Source organism: Lithobates pipiens, unplaced genomic scaffold, assembly GCF_037356315.1.
Source record: "Lithobates pipiens isolate NorthernLeopardFrog02 unplaced genomic scaffold, aLitPip1_a1.2 Scaffold_8, whole genome shotgun sequence".
NCBI lineage: Eukaryota > Metazoa > Chordata > Amphibia > Anura > Ranidae > Lithobates > Lithobates pipiens.
Window position 1 is genome coordinate 454,684,780 of NW_027507903.1, and position 18,494 is coordinate 454,703,273.

At 41.2% G+C, this 18,494-nt stretch overlaps 1 protein-coding gene across 2 annotated transcripts in view; it reads right to left on the reverse strand.

Moving 5' to 3' along the window:
- Nucleotides 1–67: 67 nt before the first annotated feature.
- LOC143960131 (matrix metalloproteinase-21-like) overlaps nt 68–18,494 on the reverse strand; it is a 113,235-nt gene continuing 94,808 nt past the window's right edge. For both annotated transcript variants that reach the window (XM_077468427.1, XM_077468426.1), the window contains exons 6-8: nt 15,959–16,216; nt 14,524–14,696; nt 68–9,334 (exon numbers count right to left, since the gene is read on the reverse strand). In XM_077468427.1, coding sequence (XP_077324553.1) covers nt 9,029–9,334; nt 14,524–14,696; nt 15,959–16,216 — 737 coding nt within the window. In that variant the 3' untranslated portion in view covers nt 68–9,028. The remainder of the gene's footprint in view (nt 9,335–14,523; nt 14,697–15,958; nt 16,217–18,494) is intronic.

Here is an 18,494-nt window from a genome sequence, read left to right on the forward strand (position 1 = left end):
ACAATTATTTACTGATATACAAGTATATATGTAAAGGAAGTCATACAGTATATATGGAAAACGCATATGAGGCTGTTTAAACGTAGTTTTATTTGTCAAGAAAATTGTACAATTGATACAATATTGTTAAAATAAAACAAAACTGAACCATTTATGGTATATAAATATTCATACAGATTAATCTCTTAGGCTAGGTTCACACTTAGGTGAGGGAATGCGTGAAAATCCCATGCGTTTCTGCACACACAGGCAAAACGAGCTGGGGATGCCATTAATTCATAATAAAACTTCCACGCCTCTGAAAACGCAGCGTGTTTAAAAGCACATGGTGCAAAAGCATCATGCAGTTTTTGCACGGATGTGGTTTCAAAAAGATGCAGGGACCTTTTTCCCTGCATTTCCCACAGGTACAGCAGCTCATTTAAAGGAGTCTGCTGCTGTGCCTGCGTAAACACGGCATGCAGGAAAACGCTTACATATGAACCTAGCCTTACTGAGTGTCAATAAAATGATTTAATATATGTTCACGTATTTCCTGTTCGGTTCTGGAAATGTAACAAAGTATTCATAATTGTGTGTAGCAGATACACATTATTTTTTAAATCTTTAAAAAAAAAAAAAAAAAAAAAAAAAAGTATATCCGAAAGTCAATCAATCGTTTTGATGGCTAATGCCAAAGTAAAGAAAATATAATATTTTAATAAAAAATAAAGCTTGGCAATGATAGTACTGTAGGTAACTTGACTTGTTACCGCAAAGTGGAACTCTAGGCCAGCGTTTCTTAACCGGGGGTTCCGCGGCAAAAGAGCTTGCATTGTGCTAACCCCTGTATACAGAGAGGAGAAAGCACGCAGTGTGACATCATCGGTTGCTTAGGACAGGTCAGGCAGCCCCCACAGCCAATAGTATAGATAGTGGCTGGGAGGAGGTCCAGACTGTACTCTCTCCTTCTCTGCTGCTGCCACTATGGATTTGTGCTAGCAGGGTGCTTATGGGGGGGAGATAATTCTGCCTCACAACCCACATTGTAGAGCTTCTTCACACTAGGTGTGGTAATGTGTGCAAAATCACCCATTTTCTCTCACTGCACACAAATGTGCTACCTTTTGTATTCTTAATGTTACCCCCTGCATCTAGCAAATACACATGCGATCATGCCCGCTAAAATGCTTAGTGCAGCGCAATTTAAAAAAATCGCGATACACGGGGAGTGTGAATAAAAAGGTGTGCCAAACGGGTCGGGTGTTCCTTGAGATTGTGCACAATTCTAAAGGATGCCTTGACTGAAAAAAAAAGGTTGTTCTAGGCAAACCGTTAAATGCATATAAGTGAAGTGTAATTCTGTTCCACTAGACTGGTAATTCATACATTCATACAAAAAAAAAAAAAAAAACTTGGCACTGATAGGAACTCTAAGCAAAAAGCTGAATATCTCTAAACTCTGTTCTGCCAGTCTCGTAATTGACACAGTACAGCCAGAAAAATGTCTCAACTGTTCTTGAGCCAGATTTACCTCTGTCATCTTCCCTGCTAGTTGGACAGAGACCTGTTTCTGCTTATTGGAGGCTGCCATTTTGCTGAAGCCCAGAGTGCCTGCAGTAAATCATAAAGCAGAACTAAACCCAACGATCAAGCGCTTTAAAACTGTTACATTGCTGGAATTGATAATTGTCACATTTGCTTATCCTCTCAACCAAACTGTCAAACCATCAAATGGCTGGTGTCATAACTGACACATGTGCAGCACCATGACAGTTGCAATTCAAACAGAAGCAGCTTCCTTGGTTGTAAAGGATAGAAGGGTTTAATTCCGCTTTAAGGCTGTCAGCAGATCGGCCTCTACAAATGCCTAAAAATAAAAAATTTGGATTTTAAACAGTATAGGCACTTATGTTTGTATTTTTATGTTTTACATACAGTAGCTATACCTTCAAACGGGGGCAGTCTGGTATGATCTAGCAGGACTTCATTAGCTGACTAAAGTTCCACTTTAATGCATCATGCTTGTGCTTTGTAGGTTCCATTTGTTAATGAGCCAGAAAAACCCCAGCTCTGCTTACCTACTATACATAAAAAAAAAAAAATAATGGCAATAATAATATCCTGTAACAAACAAAAATATAACAGCAGTACATTAAGCCTCCTTTGAGAAAGCTCAAACAGGCTATGTATCCTTGTCCAAATACAGGTTTAATATTAAAGCGCTAAAGTAGTAGTCGCAAAGTTCATAAGAGATACTAATTTTAGACTTGTAAAATAGTAATAGCTTATTAAACATTAACCTATGGATAAATAAATATTTTAAAGTTGTATTTTTTAAAAGAGTGTCTGCAGCAAAGCAAAATACCTGTGTGAAAAACCTCAGGCTTAGTATCCTAAATAAAGTGTGCAGCATGGGAGTCTGAGGACAACAACTTCATCTGAGGTATCCCATATTGGCAATTTGCTTTGTGACAGGTTCCCTTTAACATCCAGTCCTAGCAGCAAAAACAAATTGTTCCTTGGTCCAAAGGCTAGAAAATGTAGATCTGTGGCAGGGCAATGGTGTAGCTCCAAACCTCTCAATTTAAAAACTGTGATCATTTGTTTTCTTTAGGGCTGGGAAAATTAAAGATTAATTCCTTGATTAATCATTAATTTCTTTGATCGATCAAAATTCTTTTGATCGGTACTCGCCTCTCTGCCGGCTTCGGGGTCTGCAGGGAGTTCCGTCGGAAATCCGGCGACGTCACAGACATTGACGTCACCGGAGTCCTCCCCACTTCCCCAAGTGCCTTTGTCTGCTAATGAAGGGAAGGGCGTCACGGACATCGACGTCACCGGACAGCCCGGGCAGTGATGGTAAATATGGATGTGGTTGACTGGGATCATTCAGTGAGCTAAGTGTAGGCAAATTTGATAACCTCCGTTTTTAACATTGTTGTAAAAAGCAAAAAAACAAAATGTAAACACTCTGGTATGTCTGCGTCACTGGCTAAAGTGACTGACAGTCAATATACTAGATACATTTTATAATTAAAGTTAAACAAACGTTCTACGTTTTTCTTAAATTTTAATGAAAAAAATTATGTCATTGCTACAATTTGAATTTAAAATGTATTTGTGTGAACTGTGAAGTTAAGTCATGGATTGTGGAAACTAACTAGTGTCAGGTGATTGTATATAGTGTATACCACATTTACCACTGACTAATACAGAGTTGCAATGCAAGGAGATCAGCTAAAAGTAGTTGGATCTGTATGGGCGTTATAATTAATGGAAATTAGTCGATTAATCAATAAAAAAAATAATCGATTGATCAAACACAAAAATTTTAATCAGTAACTGCCCTAGTTTTCTTATTTTGTTTTCCTCTTCAGGACATTTGTAGCTAAATTTAGTATGAGAACTGTAGGGGGTGTGGAGGATGGTAAGAGGAGTCATCAGAAGGCTCTTTATAGTTTAGAAAACATTAAAGGCATGGCCTACCTTTTTCAGAAATTGAATAACTGTACCCATATGAATAAAATAAAAAAATGCACATTTATTACATGTTTGCCTGCAGATCATTGCAACCATGATCAGTGTGTTGTGGGTGACATTCAGAAGCTCTTGCATTGTTTACACACCAGCCCTTGGTCCTAAAGAAGTATGGAACTTCTGTTATACTAATGGAGTAAATAAACTACGTGTTTAGCGATGTCACTGCACTTGTGCTGACAGTCTGTGAGTCTCACCGCTGTGGTGGTAGATGAGATTTGTAGTCTTCCCATTCACGGATCTATGTGCATGGATGACACAGCTGTACACATGGAGCCACACACAGCTGCGCTAAATTAAAAAACTAGGATGATCCAGGAAGAAGCCCTCCGCAATTCAGGTAAGTGGTTTGAGGGCAGGTTATTGGGGAATACTGAAAAAAAAGAGGGGAGTTAGGGATCAAGGACAGTCCCAAACGATGGAGAGCAGGGAAGGGGCTGGTAAATATGTAATTTACCGGCCCCTTCCTTTTCTGAACAGGATCAGTGATTGGTAGCATTTATAACTAAAGCATAGTAAACTGTTTACCATGCTTAAGTTTGTGAATGAATGGGAAGCTGTGTACCGAACTATTCTTGTCCATTCCTTCTGTACTGCAGGGAACTGTAAAAAATACAATTACTAAAAATAGCAAAATATCAAAAATAAAAAACTACTGACAGCAGTGGCAAAACTACCAGGGTCTCTCTTGCGATCAGGCCCTGGTGTTCCGTGGTGGGGCCCCAAGATGGCAGGAAGGGGACCCACTGCAGAACATGTGAAAGGGTCTGCAGCCTGCTGTGGGACTGTAAAAAAAGATCCCCATTATGGGAGTAAAGGGTGCTGTGATTAGTGGGAAGGGCCCTGGCCAGGGGTCGGGGTGGAGGGGTCCTTCATAATTTCCTGCAACTGGGCCCTGAAGGTTCTAGTTACGCCTCTGATTTTAATGTACTTCTTCCATCTAAAGTTGCTGGTTGATCCTTCCAGTCAACTTGCTTCCTTGTTCTAAACTGACCACACAGAAGCTGATCTGTGTTAGCATGGACAGTTTTCATTCCTTAGCTGGCCATTTATAGGTACGGGACACTATGCAGAAACACAGCGTGCCTGTATTGGGTATTATTATTTTTTTCAGCCACCACACCCCTCGACCAATCACAGCCTGTCTCTGACATGCACCCTCTCCCAATTACAGCCTGTCTTTTGAATACGCCCGCTGCTCATGCACAGCCAGCATCTTGTCTTAGGCTGAACAGACTATAGAATACAGGCACACTTTGTATCTGCAGTTTTCTGTGTAGCACCCTCTAGTGCAGGAGTAGGCAACCTCTTAGAGATGGAGATCTACTTGATTAAGTCAAAGATCACCGGGCACAGTGTCCCCCCACAAAGAAGAAAAAAAAACAGTAAGACAAACTTTTTTTTTTTTTTGATAAAATATTTTTACTCAGAACAAAAATAAGTATTATAAGAGAGGGCAGGGTTTAGGTGGTTTATGCAGAGAATTCAGGGTTCAGCAGTGCATTACACTCAGAATGCAGGGATCAGGAGTGGACTGCGCTCAGAATGGAGGGTTCAGGAGTATATTAGACTCAGAATGCAGGGTTCAGGAGTGTGTTGCACTCAGAATGCAGGGATCAGGAGAGCGTTGTGGTCAGAATGCAGGGGTCAGGAGTGTGTTGCGGTCAGAATGCAGGGTTTAGGGGTGCATTACGCTCAAAATGCAGGGTTAAGGAGTGTGTTACACTCAGAATGCAGGGGATAAGGAGTGCGATGCTGTAAGAATGCAGGGTTTATGGATGCGTTGCACTCAGAATGCAGGGGATCAGGTGTATGTTGCGCTCAGAATGCAGTGTTTAGGGGTTCATTGCGCTCGGAATGCAGCAGATCAGGAGTGCGTTGAGCTCAGAATGCAGGGGTTAGGGGTGCGTTGCGCTCGGAATGCAGGGATCAGGAGTGCATTGTGCTCAGAATGCAGAGTTTAGTATTGGGCTGTGCTTAGAATGCAGGGTTTAGGAGTGTGTTGCACTCAGAATGCAGGGATGAGGGGGGGATGTGAAGGGGGGTACAGGACAATGCTATAGGGGTGACCCTGCCCATAGTGGCTCAGAATGCAGGGTTTAGGATTGGGCTGTGCTCAGAATACAGGGTTTAGGGGTGTGTTGCACTCAGAATGCAGGGATGAGGGGGGATATTTATCTTACAGAAAGTATAACACCATTTAAAGTGGCTTGTCAATAAAGCAAACATGCAATGAAGAAAGTAAATTTGCCCATTTCCTATTTCTTGTGTTACTGAACGTCATGCTATTAAAGAGAAACCACTTGGTGAAGTCTCTCTAGAAACTGAAAATTCCAGGAGTGTTCTCCTGTGTCCCTCCACTGTGCTCACTGATTCCCTCTAATATCCCTATACGTCACTGCAAGATGCAAAGTCAGTGGGAGAAACCACTGTGTGCAAAGGATGGATCGGAATCTAACACGAGTGTAAGGTAGACCGAGGAAGACTTGGGGCCCTGCTGCTTCATAGTATTTGTGTAGGGCTTCTGTAAACAGTTAACTGTGTTTTGATGTTTACCAGTGTAGGAAAATATTTTCTAAACTGACTTTTAGGAGATAAATGGTTTCCTTCTTTTACTTTTACTTTTTCCTTTACTTTATCTTAATTTTTCTGTGTTGTTCATCTTTTTTTCTTTTTTTTTTTTTCCTTTTGATCTAGGCCTAGATCTAGGGGTGTGCTGGGGTGGGGGAAGTAAAATTACCATGTCAATGTGTAAAGCTACTTTCACACTGGGGCGTTGGGGGCATCCGTGGTAAACCGCCGCTATTTTTAGCGGCACTTTATCGTCGTTTTAGTGCCGCTATTCGGCCGTTAGAGGGGCGCTTTTATCCCCAGCTAGCGGCCGAAAAGGGGTAAAAGCTGCCGGAAAAGCGTTGCGGTTTGGCGGCGCTGCCCATTGATTTCAATAGGCAGGGGCACTTTAGGAGTGGTGTATACACCGCTCCTACAGCGCTGCAAAGATGCCACTTGCTGGACTTTTTTTTACCGTCCTGCCAGCGCACCGCTCCAGGGCTGTCACACTGGAGTGACAGGAGAGGCTCTTTACAGGCGATATGCAGGCGCTATTTTTAACGCTATATCACCTGTAAAGTGCCTCAGTGTGAAAGCAGCCTTAAGACCTCTCGGGGTCAGTGACCAGTAGGTCGCCTTGAGCAAGGGGATCCTTTGAGGGCCCAAAATGTTATCATGGCAGTTTGACTTATGTGACATATTTACAATAAATCACTTAAAATACATTTCCTAGAGTGCTGGTGACTTTCTGCTCCTGATTCCTATACAGAAGACTTCTCTTCTATGTTAGTCTCTTTTATAGTTATATAAACAATGCTCTATTGCAATTACTCTAGTAAAATCTAATTTCTTGTAATTGCTACTAACGCCACTCTACAGTATGCAAAGGACTGTAGAACGCATACAAGTATCTTTTACTGTTTGTTCACAAAGCTCCTTTTGTATCATGGTGGCAGATATAAACTCATCCAATTAAGTATACAGCATCAGTTCTGAAGTGAGACTGTATTCTATAGAAATGGAGTGGAAACTAAGTTGGCATCATATATCACATATTAAAGTGTTACTAAGCCCACAACAGTAAAATCAGTCTATATATGCAGTAAAGCATGCTTGTTAATCCTCTGCATTGTGTAAAAAGGCTGTTTGATCCTGTCTCCTCACCTTCTTCTGGTGTCCCCAATTCCTCTTTGGATAGTACAGAGGGTAGAGGACAAGCTGCACATGCTCAGTTTAGTGTATATTGCTTTTTTTGTGAGAGTGCATGTGATCAGCACAGGGCCAATCAGCACTGTCCAGACAGAGGGGAGCCAGGTCCTGGATCCTCATAGGACAGCCAGAGCAGTATGACAACTCCTCCTACAAGCTTTAACCAGACACTGATAGACATCACAAGATAGCTCTAACTGCTGATGAGAAAAAGTATTTAGTAGTTTGTATTTACTAAAATAATTGCATTTCTATGTTCTTTGTACTGTGGGAGACCAGATAAAGTGAATGCAGGGTCCTGGGTTTAGTAACACTTTAAGGTCTATTTAATAAAAATACCAGCAACTACAGATTTCTAAACCCAATCACTAAAATCTCATAGAAGCTTTAACGTGGCAGTCTATGTTCAGAAACTTTTTTTGTATGGGGTGACAGCCATCTCTCAGCTAGGGTCCTGGGTTGTCACCCTGTCATCTGGTAGAAATTACAAGCAACCTGCTCACATACATTGCCAAGAAAAGCCTGCTTGTTATCACTATGAGAAAGCTGGTCCAGAGCAATCAAGGGCAACCCATGCTGGAGTAGGTACATCTAGTCACAGTAGATATGTGAAAGAGGTTACAGAAGATCAGCAGCCCGAGACGCAAAAAACATTTGTGAAAAAAGGTGAAAATACAATTTTATGTGTAAAAAAAAAAATGGCAGTTGTCTATGATACACAGTACTTTTGCAAATGAAATGGCATCCAGTTAGGGCTTAGATCTACCTTTATAAATTCTCATTATTAAAGCCCAGTTGAATCTTTTATTTTTCTTACTCTAATGGCAGCATAAACAGTAAAGCATGTGTGTTTTTATTTTTTTATTTTTAATGTACCATTGTGCTACAGTCTTTGTTAGAGTGCAGCAATCCAGATCTTTAGCAGTCCAACACCCCCAACCCACGTCCACAATGCTCCAATCAACAACAATTAAAATCTCTGAGCAGCATTGTTGATTGGAGAACTGTGTTGGATCACTGGAGCACCAGACTGCTGCACTTTGTGTTGAGCATGCTGCCAGCGTTGGGAGTTTTAATGAAGACTGCAGCATGCTTTTAGGTTAAATCAAAAAGCGTAGGACACTTACCGGTGGCCTCCCCTCCATGGGCTGGACCACTGCAGTTTGTACTATTCCTATACCTTTAAATTCAATAAAAATAGATGTATTAAAAAAATAAAACTTGGACAAATTCTTTACTGTTTATGAAACCTGTCATCATTACTGTAAAAAAAAAATTATTGAAGGTTCCATTGGGTTTTAAGATAGCAGAACTCTATAAAGCAAAAGCAGAGCCTTACATTTTCTCTCATTACCGGCAGCTATTGCTGTAACTACATACAGCATACGTACATTTATGCTTATACTTAGACTTCACTGTGCGGGACAGGTACACTTTAAACTTGATTGTGGAATGTTGCTTTAGTCTTGGAGTCTGTACACTCTGGATACAGTCAATAACAAGTTAAACATTTCCTGGAGAAGTAGCGTGTTGGTTATTTTGATACTACACAAGTGATCACAAGTTATTTGGAGGAACCCAAGACTGCTGGGCCTCCTCATTCCCTTCCCATAGCAGCAGTCCTGGGAACAGCTTTAATGGCACACGGCGAAGCGTTGGAGGTGGCTGGAATGCAATAATAAACATTGTGTTGCAATGTTATTTTCCGGTGCTGTTGAGCATACAGACCAAAATGTGAGAGTTTTCCGCTCTATGTCGCGTTGAAGAGAACAGAAGGATGGACATCACAAATATCATACCATTTGGAGTTAATCTTCTTCCTGGGCCATAGTCCATTGAGTGGCAGGGATGAGTTGGCTTGCCTCTCTTGATCTTTCACTATTTTCCAGTAATAACTGTCTTTCATGAAGTAGGTTGCCTGATGTGTAAAGGAAAAGTAGACAGCATCTAGGTACCCTATTGGATGGTCTCCAGGGTCCACCGCTGGGAAAACGTCTTTAATGCGTTTTGGAAAGCCTTCAACCAACCTGTTTTTATCCACGCTGAATGCAGTTACCTAGAATATTTAGGGTATGTTAAAGATTTTTATTAATCAAATCCACAAAAATAATTTCAAGCTTTGAAATAAGATTAATATCAAATGCTATTAAATGCCAGTTGCACATTAAAGTGGTTGTAAACCCTTACATATACCCAGTGAAGTGACTGGCCTCAGGTGATACATAGGGATGAAACCAATACTTCTACATAAGTTGTATCTGCATCTGAGAGTTCAGAAAAAGGGGGCAGAGAGCTGAAGTTACACACTGAAGAGCTGATTGGAGAGAACTGACACACACCCCTTAACACTGCACACGGGAACAGAGCTGAGGCTGTCAATCAGCTGAAGCTCCCTCCCCTGTAACCTTTTTTCTCTTGGTGTCAGTAGATCTTGTGAGAAGTGATTCATTCTGATAGCAAAGCAATGCACAGTGTTGGTAGGGCAGAGATTGGTGTCAGTAGGGCAGTGGACGGTGTCAGTAGTTTTTATTTTTATTATTTTATTTATTTATTACATTTTACAATATTTTTTTTTTGTTACAGTTATTTTTAGGAGCTCCATTAGGGGGCTTTGGTGAAATATCACGGGTCAACATAGGGGCAGTCTGCAGAACACTGGGTGATTAGGGTTTGCCCAGGCACACCCTGTGCGCACGCCTATGGGTAGCAACAATCATGAACTGGTAGGATGGGTTCCTGATCACATGGTCACTGTCAGGGCTGCTGTTAGAAATGAAGGGGCCCCATACAGCCTACCTGACAGGGCACCCCTTCCCGGCCAAAAGTAACTGAAGACATAGATCTATAGTCCCTTTCTTTGCAGCCTCAGCAGCACAGATGAATGAATAGGAAACACTCTGATGATTCCTGTTAATGCAAAAACGGAAGCATAGTTAACTGCGATGAATGGACACAGGAGTGATTAGTACATATCACTCACTGTGTTCATTCAGGAAAGGAAGGGGCCAGTAAATTACATATTTACTGGCCCCTTCCCCCACTCTCTATCCTGAGACATATCCCTTGTACCCGCAGCAGCTGCCGGCAGGAGAGGATGGGGACCCAGAATCGCTGCGGCGGGGGGGGGGGGCCTTGATGGAAGGGATGCATGTGCTAAGACCAGAAGAGGAACAATGGGTACCTGGGCCCCCCTTTTGAACTGATGGTGCCGGGCCTAGTACAGAAGGGCTGGCTCTACTGCCTTATCAGCAGCCCTGGTCACTGTGACAATCAAGTACATGATTGGTTACATGATTGGGAAATGTCTTTTAAAATGTCCTTAAAGGGATGGCTCCTGCTGACGGGAAAGGTTTAAAGTAGATGTAGAACTTAAAGTGGTTGTTAACCCACTAAGTAAAATTTAGAGCATCCTCTCTGTTTATTCATGTAATCTTCTCTGTGCCTGTGCCTTATAAAAAACTGCAGCTATATACCTGTTTTCAGAAAGCACGCACGTGACCCGTCGCCTCTCTCCTCTCTCAGCCTGACAGCTGCAGCGGGCGGGGCCGAGGATCCCCGCTGACATTAGCCAGGAGGGGAGGAGGAAAGAGAGGGCCTCGTCTGCTGCAGCTGTCAGGCTGAGAGAGGCAGCGGGTCAAGTGAGCGCTGATAGGCGCACTGAAAACAGGCATATAGCTGCAGTTTTTTTTTTATAAGGCACAGACACGGGAGCAGATTACATTAATAAACAGAGAGGATACTGTAAAAATGTAACAGTAATTTGAGCAGCAGGAGGGAAGAGGCAGCTACGGAGACGGAGCTGACAGGCAAGGAGGGGGAGAGGATGGAGGAGAGCACAGAGGAGGACAAAGGAGGACAAAGGAGAACTGAGGATTATGAACTCACGTAAACTAACCACAGTGTCAAGGCTCAGCAGCCATGATTAACCGTGGTCAGTTTAAAAGGGGGAGGGCAGAACCAGGCAGGATCAGCCAGGTATTTCAGGTGATACGGGGGGGGGGGGGGGGGGGGCAAATGACACAGCATAAGTACTGTGCTGTATAACATGCTTTAAAGTAACAGGATCTTTTTTTTTTCTTTTTTTTTAGGTTGTCAAACACTTTTAAATGGGCATTTAGTCTACACCATTTATCATAAATCATTGTATTTAAATAAAATACTTATTTTTACTATTACTATTACTATTTTTCACTGAGTTGCATCTCAGTGCTAAATATCTCCTGCAGCCTGTTTACAGTCTTCCTGTCTACATGTACTCCAGTTATAACTGCATGACACATTTCCCAGGGTGGGTTTCATGATATTGGCAATAGTTGAACACATCTGGCTGATGTGTGAGTTGAAATGGCCACTTGCAATCTACTTTGGCAAACCTATGTGACAAGGTGGGTGACATTGCAGTAGCGCATTGTCACACTATAACAGAAGGTGACATATCATTTTTTGCATTAATGCTGCAGAGTTAAAAGATACTGTATTTAATGACATTTGAAATTACCTTAATATGTGTAGTCAGATGTTTGGTTAGAGTGGAAGAGCAAATCTAGGACACTGGGCTGTTGCTCTCTGTGTGCTCCCCTCAGACTGACATGCTAAATAGACTAGAATCATGTCACCTCCACCCACCAGGGAAGCTAACAAGGTGAAGTAACTCAAGAGATTTGTATGCTTGCAGTTTAGGACTGTGGGAGTTGAAGTTCAAAAAGGGAGCCATACCGTGGAAGCTTATGGACCATTAGACTACAGTTCCCAGGAGAAGACAGGGATAAAGAGGTGAAAAGACCTGTACTTTCCAGGGCTGTGGACCGAGCAGCTTTCTCTTGCAGTGAGGTGGAGCGACATGTGCACATCTATCTCTCTGTGTATAGGAAATTGTCCCTGAAGTTGTTGAAGTCAAGTAGACAACCCCATCCAAGTTATTATCCTCAATAAATAACAAAAACAAATTCACAGACTGTTCTTGGACTCTGAAGTGCCTGTGAAAATTTGTTGTGCCTGGCTGTGCAGGGTGGGGGATCCCAATTCATCTTGGGCCCATAAGGGGTGTGCTACATATACATAGAAGTAACATTTTTACATTAACATACATTTAACTGATTATTTATTGCTGATTTATGTTACTCAGCTGTTACTTATGTTTCAGAGCAGAGTAGCTCTAATGTGTGTAAATGCTTAAAAAACATTCTTTCTATATTACTGTTTATTTATCTATTGTATAGTTTAGTAATATACGGTATATGCACAAAGGAAGCTATATGTGCTCATTAATTACTCAACCTTTGCTTTTCTTCTTTGCAGTGCTACACAATGGTTTTTGGTTTACTGCTCCATTTTACAGTGAAAATCCATGAAGTGGATTGCCAACTGAAAATAAAATTTTCCATCGAAACAGGATGCAAAAAGAAATCTTTCAACAGGGACACTTGTTTCAGTGACACCTGTCTAAGCCCTTGTACACACGGTCGGACATTCCGACAACAAAATCCAACAGATTTTTTCCGAAGGATTTTGTCTGAAACTAGTGTTGCATACACACTGTCGGACAAAGTTGTTGGAAAACCCAATCGTTCGGAACGTGATGACGTTTGTACGTTACAACTGGACTACGTTCAGACTAGTAGCCAATAGCTTTGGTCTCGTAATTTGATCTGAGCATGCGTGGCACTTTGTCCGATCGTAATTCTCTACAAACGATCGGACAAAGTCCTATCGGATCATGTTGTCGGAAAATTTTATAGATAAGCTCTCAAACTTTGTCCGTCGGATATTCCGATGGAAGCAGTCCGATGGAGCCCACACACTGTCGGATTATCCGACAACACGGTCCGATCGGACATTTTCCATCGGATTTTCTGACCGTGTGTACAAGGGCTTAGAGGAGAAATCCTCTTACTTCCTACCTCTTACTTCCCATTGTGTCTCTAGGACAGAAAGTGAAGGAATGATTTCCAATAGAACTAAGAAATAAGATTTATACTTACCTTTCCAGAGGGTGTAAGATATCTTTGTACCAGATAATGTATTCGCTGCTGGATACTGCGGTTACTTCTGCAAGTCACTATGACACTACTGTGTCCTGTAGTGACTTAGGGACCAGTGGAAGGAACCCTATTTTCAAGCATGGGACATCTATCTGACATATGGAGTTCTGTGAGAGAACAAAGATTCAGCACACCAACTCCTAGAAAGTTTTCTTTAACAGTGTTGCTATCCATGAACATAGGAACAGGGTCAATTGCATGCCATAAATCACATGCTAAGCTAGGGGACCATAGATTGTCCGCTTTTGTTGTTGATCAGTGGTTCACCCCATATAAGTTGGTGTCACAAATGGGAGTCCCAGAATTAAATTTTAGTCCCCAAGATATTAGACAAAATTATGTCATCAAGGCCTACAAAAAGGCTGAAACATGTTTGTAAATTGATTTCTCTCCCAGACTTTAATAAAGTAAATGATGAAATATAATCTGATAGGCTGGTCATTTCTATCTTTGTTCCCAGGTAAGCCAGGGCACAAGTGCTTCGATTGCATTACTATGGGGCTACAAAGCTATCTGTTTTGCAAAGCCAGTTTGAAATTAGCAGACATATTTTTTTTGGTTTAGTAAAAGGAAGCCTGTACATGGCTAACCAATGTTAACCTTATTTTAGGCATACCTGTTGCCTGGCTGTCTCTGGCTTCAATGTTTTCTAAACCACTGACTTAGAACAAGCCTACGATTTATAGCAGCTGCTTTCCAACCCTTGATTTCGGCTCCACTCCATCGTAGCAGCATCCTGCTGGCCAGGACAGCCCCCACGAGATGTTACATGAGTTGCGGAAATAGCGTTCAGCGCGGACCGTTGCAGCATCCAATACTGGATCATATGTGCCGGTTATCAATTACCTCAATGTGAGTTTTTACTGTTTTTTGATTTACATTAAATGCTTACAGTCTACGCTCAGAGGCGCCTATATTTATTTTCTTTCCACAGAATCCATGATCTGCATACTAGTTCCAGGTCAGGGCCATTGGAGTATTGAGCTACTGGTTCAGTTTGAGCCAGGCAACTGACATTTTTGTAAGGAGATTTCAGCAATGTCTTCCTATTATCTTAGTGTATGTTTCTTTTACTTCTCAGATAAGCACATCTTTCTCAAAACAATAGGTAGTTGACAGTCAAGATTCCAGGTAAAAAACACTGGAGGCCCCATCATAAAAATACTGCAATCAATAAACTACATATAAAGGTACTCAACCATACATTGTTTTGTCTGAAGAAATATATGAGACGCTCCTTTTTGTCAAAGAAAGCTGCATCAATCGGACTTGGAGATCCAGGGAAAGCCTCAGATATGAGTTGAGGGTACTTATTTTTCTTCCAGTCTTCTGTATAGGCTGAATCTTTGTCAGGGTCATAGCGCCAGACTTGAGTACCTTCAAAGGAAGCAAGCCATCATTAAGTATAGATCTGCATATGAACACAGAGATCAGGAGTTTGTGGGCTCCTGATTTATATCAATGCCCCATACTTATGCATGTGGGAATTACTTATGCGAACATGTTTACGCGTAAGCATGGGGGGGAGGGGGCGCTTAAAATTTTTTGAATTATTTTTATTATTTATTTTATTCAAAATTGTATTTTTTATTTTTTACACTATCACTTTCATTTTTATGTATCAAATTTATTGCTTTCACAAGGGATGAACAGCAAAGCCTGGGCCTTTATGGAGAGATCTGGGGTCTATTAGACCCTAAATCTCTCCTCTGGGCTTCAGTGCAACCGACCAGACACAGATCAGTCTGATATGCTGCTTCCCCTTCTGCCGGCCACAGAAGTGATCGAGTGGATGTTCTCTGACTCACGATGGGAAGTGGTTAAAGTGGTTCTAAAGTGAAAATATTTTTATCACAAAGCGGAAATACACTGCATCTGAGCATCAGATACCAAAAACGCTATTTATTTTGTTTTATTTATTTTCATCCATGTTTTATTTTGCTGAGAAACCACTTTGAAAAACACCCCCTAGCATTTCTGACCATAACCATTTAGAGGGCAGATAATTCATGTAGAATTTACTTCCTGGAATCTATCTGCCTTTAGCTCGGGCATGGAGGCAGGAGGGTGTGCTTAGCTGAGGAGACCCATCCTCCCCTGCTGAAGACTCCTGGGATGTATGACATTATTTGCCTGAGTATGGAATCTGTAGCATGTCCCCAGTCTCTGAACATCTTCTGTAGCATTTCTGCAGCCTCTGACCATCTCTTGCAGCACATCTACAATCCCTAGCCGTCTGTTGTTTCATGTCTGCAGTCTCTGACAATCTCCTGTACCATGTGCACTCTTTGACCATCTGTTGTACCGTATCTGCAGTATCTGACCATCTCCTGTTACATGTCTGCAGTCTTTGACAGCTTTGTGTAGCACTATTGTATATTCACTAAATAATATCTGTGGTCCTATATCGATGTCATGGGCTGCTCTTGAGGCCCCCCATTTTAAAAGCAATGATCACCACTGGTTTAGAGCCTGTATCAGGTTTTGATTATCATATGTGAGGAGATTTACCCTTACTTCCTGTCAGGACCAAAGAGACACATACAAAGAAGTAGTAGTAGATTGGGAAAGAGTTGAAACTCCTGAAAAAGTTTTTGTTATTGCTGTCCAGGCCTTCCTCTCCTTTATGATTCAATTACCTTTAAAGAAATACTGGGCATCTATATTCCACGTCCAGACATGTACATAGGCATCTATGTCTTTCTCTGGAAGTCCCTTCCAGCCTGTTTTAATTGGCAGAGGGTCTCCAAATCTTGTTCTGTTACTCTTGTTTTCATACATCCAGTACCAGCCAGTCTTGAAGAAGTAGGTGTTGAACCTGTAGAAGGTGTCTCCACGTGAGTTCCGTTCCTTCCTCACCCAATCAAACACTGCGCTGAAGCTGCCATCACATGAGCCTGATGACCAAGAGATACAAAATAAATCTGGTGCTCCTTACATTTGAATAAGTATATTCTGTATTCAGCAAAGGTAATTATATATACACCATAGGTATGGATAGGTACGTTCATTACAACTACTCTCACTTAAAGATCAAAGCACACAGCGGGGAACAGATATATATGGAAGTATCAGATGCTAAATATTTTCAGCAAACGTAGATATGCAAGAAAGAGTCAAGGTTAGCTGCACTAATTAAATATTATTATCCATCTTTTACAGGTCAATTTTTTTTAAATAGCGAGAGTCAGCAAGAGTAATAAAGACTAGACCAGAAATCACCTCTAATCATTTCTATTACTCTAGTCCAGGGGTTTCCAAACTATGGCCTGGGGGCCAAATTGGCCCTTAGCAAGATTTAATCCTGCCTGTAGCTAGGGTCACCGGCCACAAGTCTTCATGTCAGCCTACATTCTCCATTTCTCTCCAACATGGATAGGGATTGGAACCTTGATGTAAGGGAGGGCAGTGATGGGGACTCTCATGTATGAGAGGGGACACTGATGGGCTCAACTTTATTAGGGATTTCTCTGCTTTCTTCTACTAAAGTTCTTTCTCTGTTGTTTTGAGTCAAATCACACTGATTACAATAAAGCTCCAATTAAAACTTGTTCATTCATTTCAATTTTATTCATTAATTTATAAAAGTAATTTTTTTTTTTTTACCCTTGATTATTTGAAAAATATATAATATGGCCCTCATACTACAAACTTTTGAGACCTCTGCTCTAACCTTTTTTTTAATAACGAGGATAATGTGGGGAAAGGTTAGGTTTTTCTGTGTCTCCATTAGGATGGATTTCACTTCACTTTCAAGAGTGATAACGGCCACCATCAAGACTTCATGGAGGACACACTCAGCAAAACAAACATATTTTGTGAAAACAAAAAAATATATAATAAATGTCTCAAATAAAAGGACCCTTACAAAGAATAAATTGATTATTGACCTGTACTAGTGCCTGGGCAGTTAATATCTGCTGAAGTGAGGAGAAACATCTTATTGCATATTTGCCAAGTGTCCCGAATCCTGGGAAAAGTCCTTGCATCAGCAGAGGCAGAGCAGCAGCTCAGGAGCATGTATTCAGGTAAGTAAATACTGTCTTTAACAAAGTAGAGTTTATTTTATCCCACTGACACCAATGAAGGGGCTTATTTTACTCCCACTCTTTATGCAATGTACCACAGTACTACATTTTGTCTAAAATATAAGCATAGGGAAAAAGGTTTGATACATTAATGCCGCGTACACACGATCAAACAATCGGGTGGAAAAGTCCGGCAAACTCAAGTCCGCCGGACAATCCCCCCGTGTGTAGCCTCCGGCGGACTTTTTTTTACCCGAAAGTACGACGGACTTAGAAAGTAGTTTTGCACTCCAATCTTCCCGCCGGACTTGCATTTCGGCGGACAATCCGGGCGTGCGTATGCCAGTTCGCCGTGAACGGACTTTTTCCGCGCGGAGAAAAGTCCGCTCATTTTGAGCGCGTCTCCAGGTCCGCTTTAACAGGTGTAACCACTTTAAAGTAATGTCTCGACACTGGGTGAATTTGCATTTTGTGTATTTCATGGACTGCATGTGTTTTGAATTGCCTCATTAGCACACAAACCTATGTTATATAAAGCTCGCAAATAGCATTCTTTACCTTGCCCTGAAAAGAGGCCAGATTGCTTAATGTTGGGTGTCCTTTTTTTTTTTAACATGTACTTTCTGTTTGTATTTTGTTTGTTATGTATTTGCAAAACAGATGTGTTTTAGAGCAAGTATTAATTTACTTTTGTTTGTGTATATATATATATATATATATATATATATTTTTTTTTGGGGGGGGGGGGGTATTTTTTCCCTGAAATATTTTTGATGTTGTCAATGTGTGTCGTTTTGTAGGTTGCTAGTTTCACTTTGATTTTATTGTCTGTGCTGAATTATTTAGCAAAATCTTCCTCAAGATGTTGTGACTAATAAATGTTTAAATCCTTAAGAGACTGTCTGCTCGTGGGAGCAGTCCTTTTAACTCCTGTTAATTTCCTGTGCAAAATGGTCAGACCTCAAAACCATATTCTGTTAGTGTCTCAGATTAACATACATGTGTTTTTGCTTTCCTAGCTCTTTTCCAAGTCTTGTTTTGTTGACCAATAAAATTCAAAGCAAATTTGCATTTTTTATGTGTTTTGTTTGTTTTGGATTCATGCATGCTCAATCCAAGTAATGCAGTTTACTCTCCCTCCTAAACA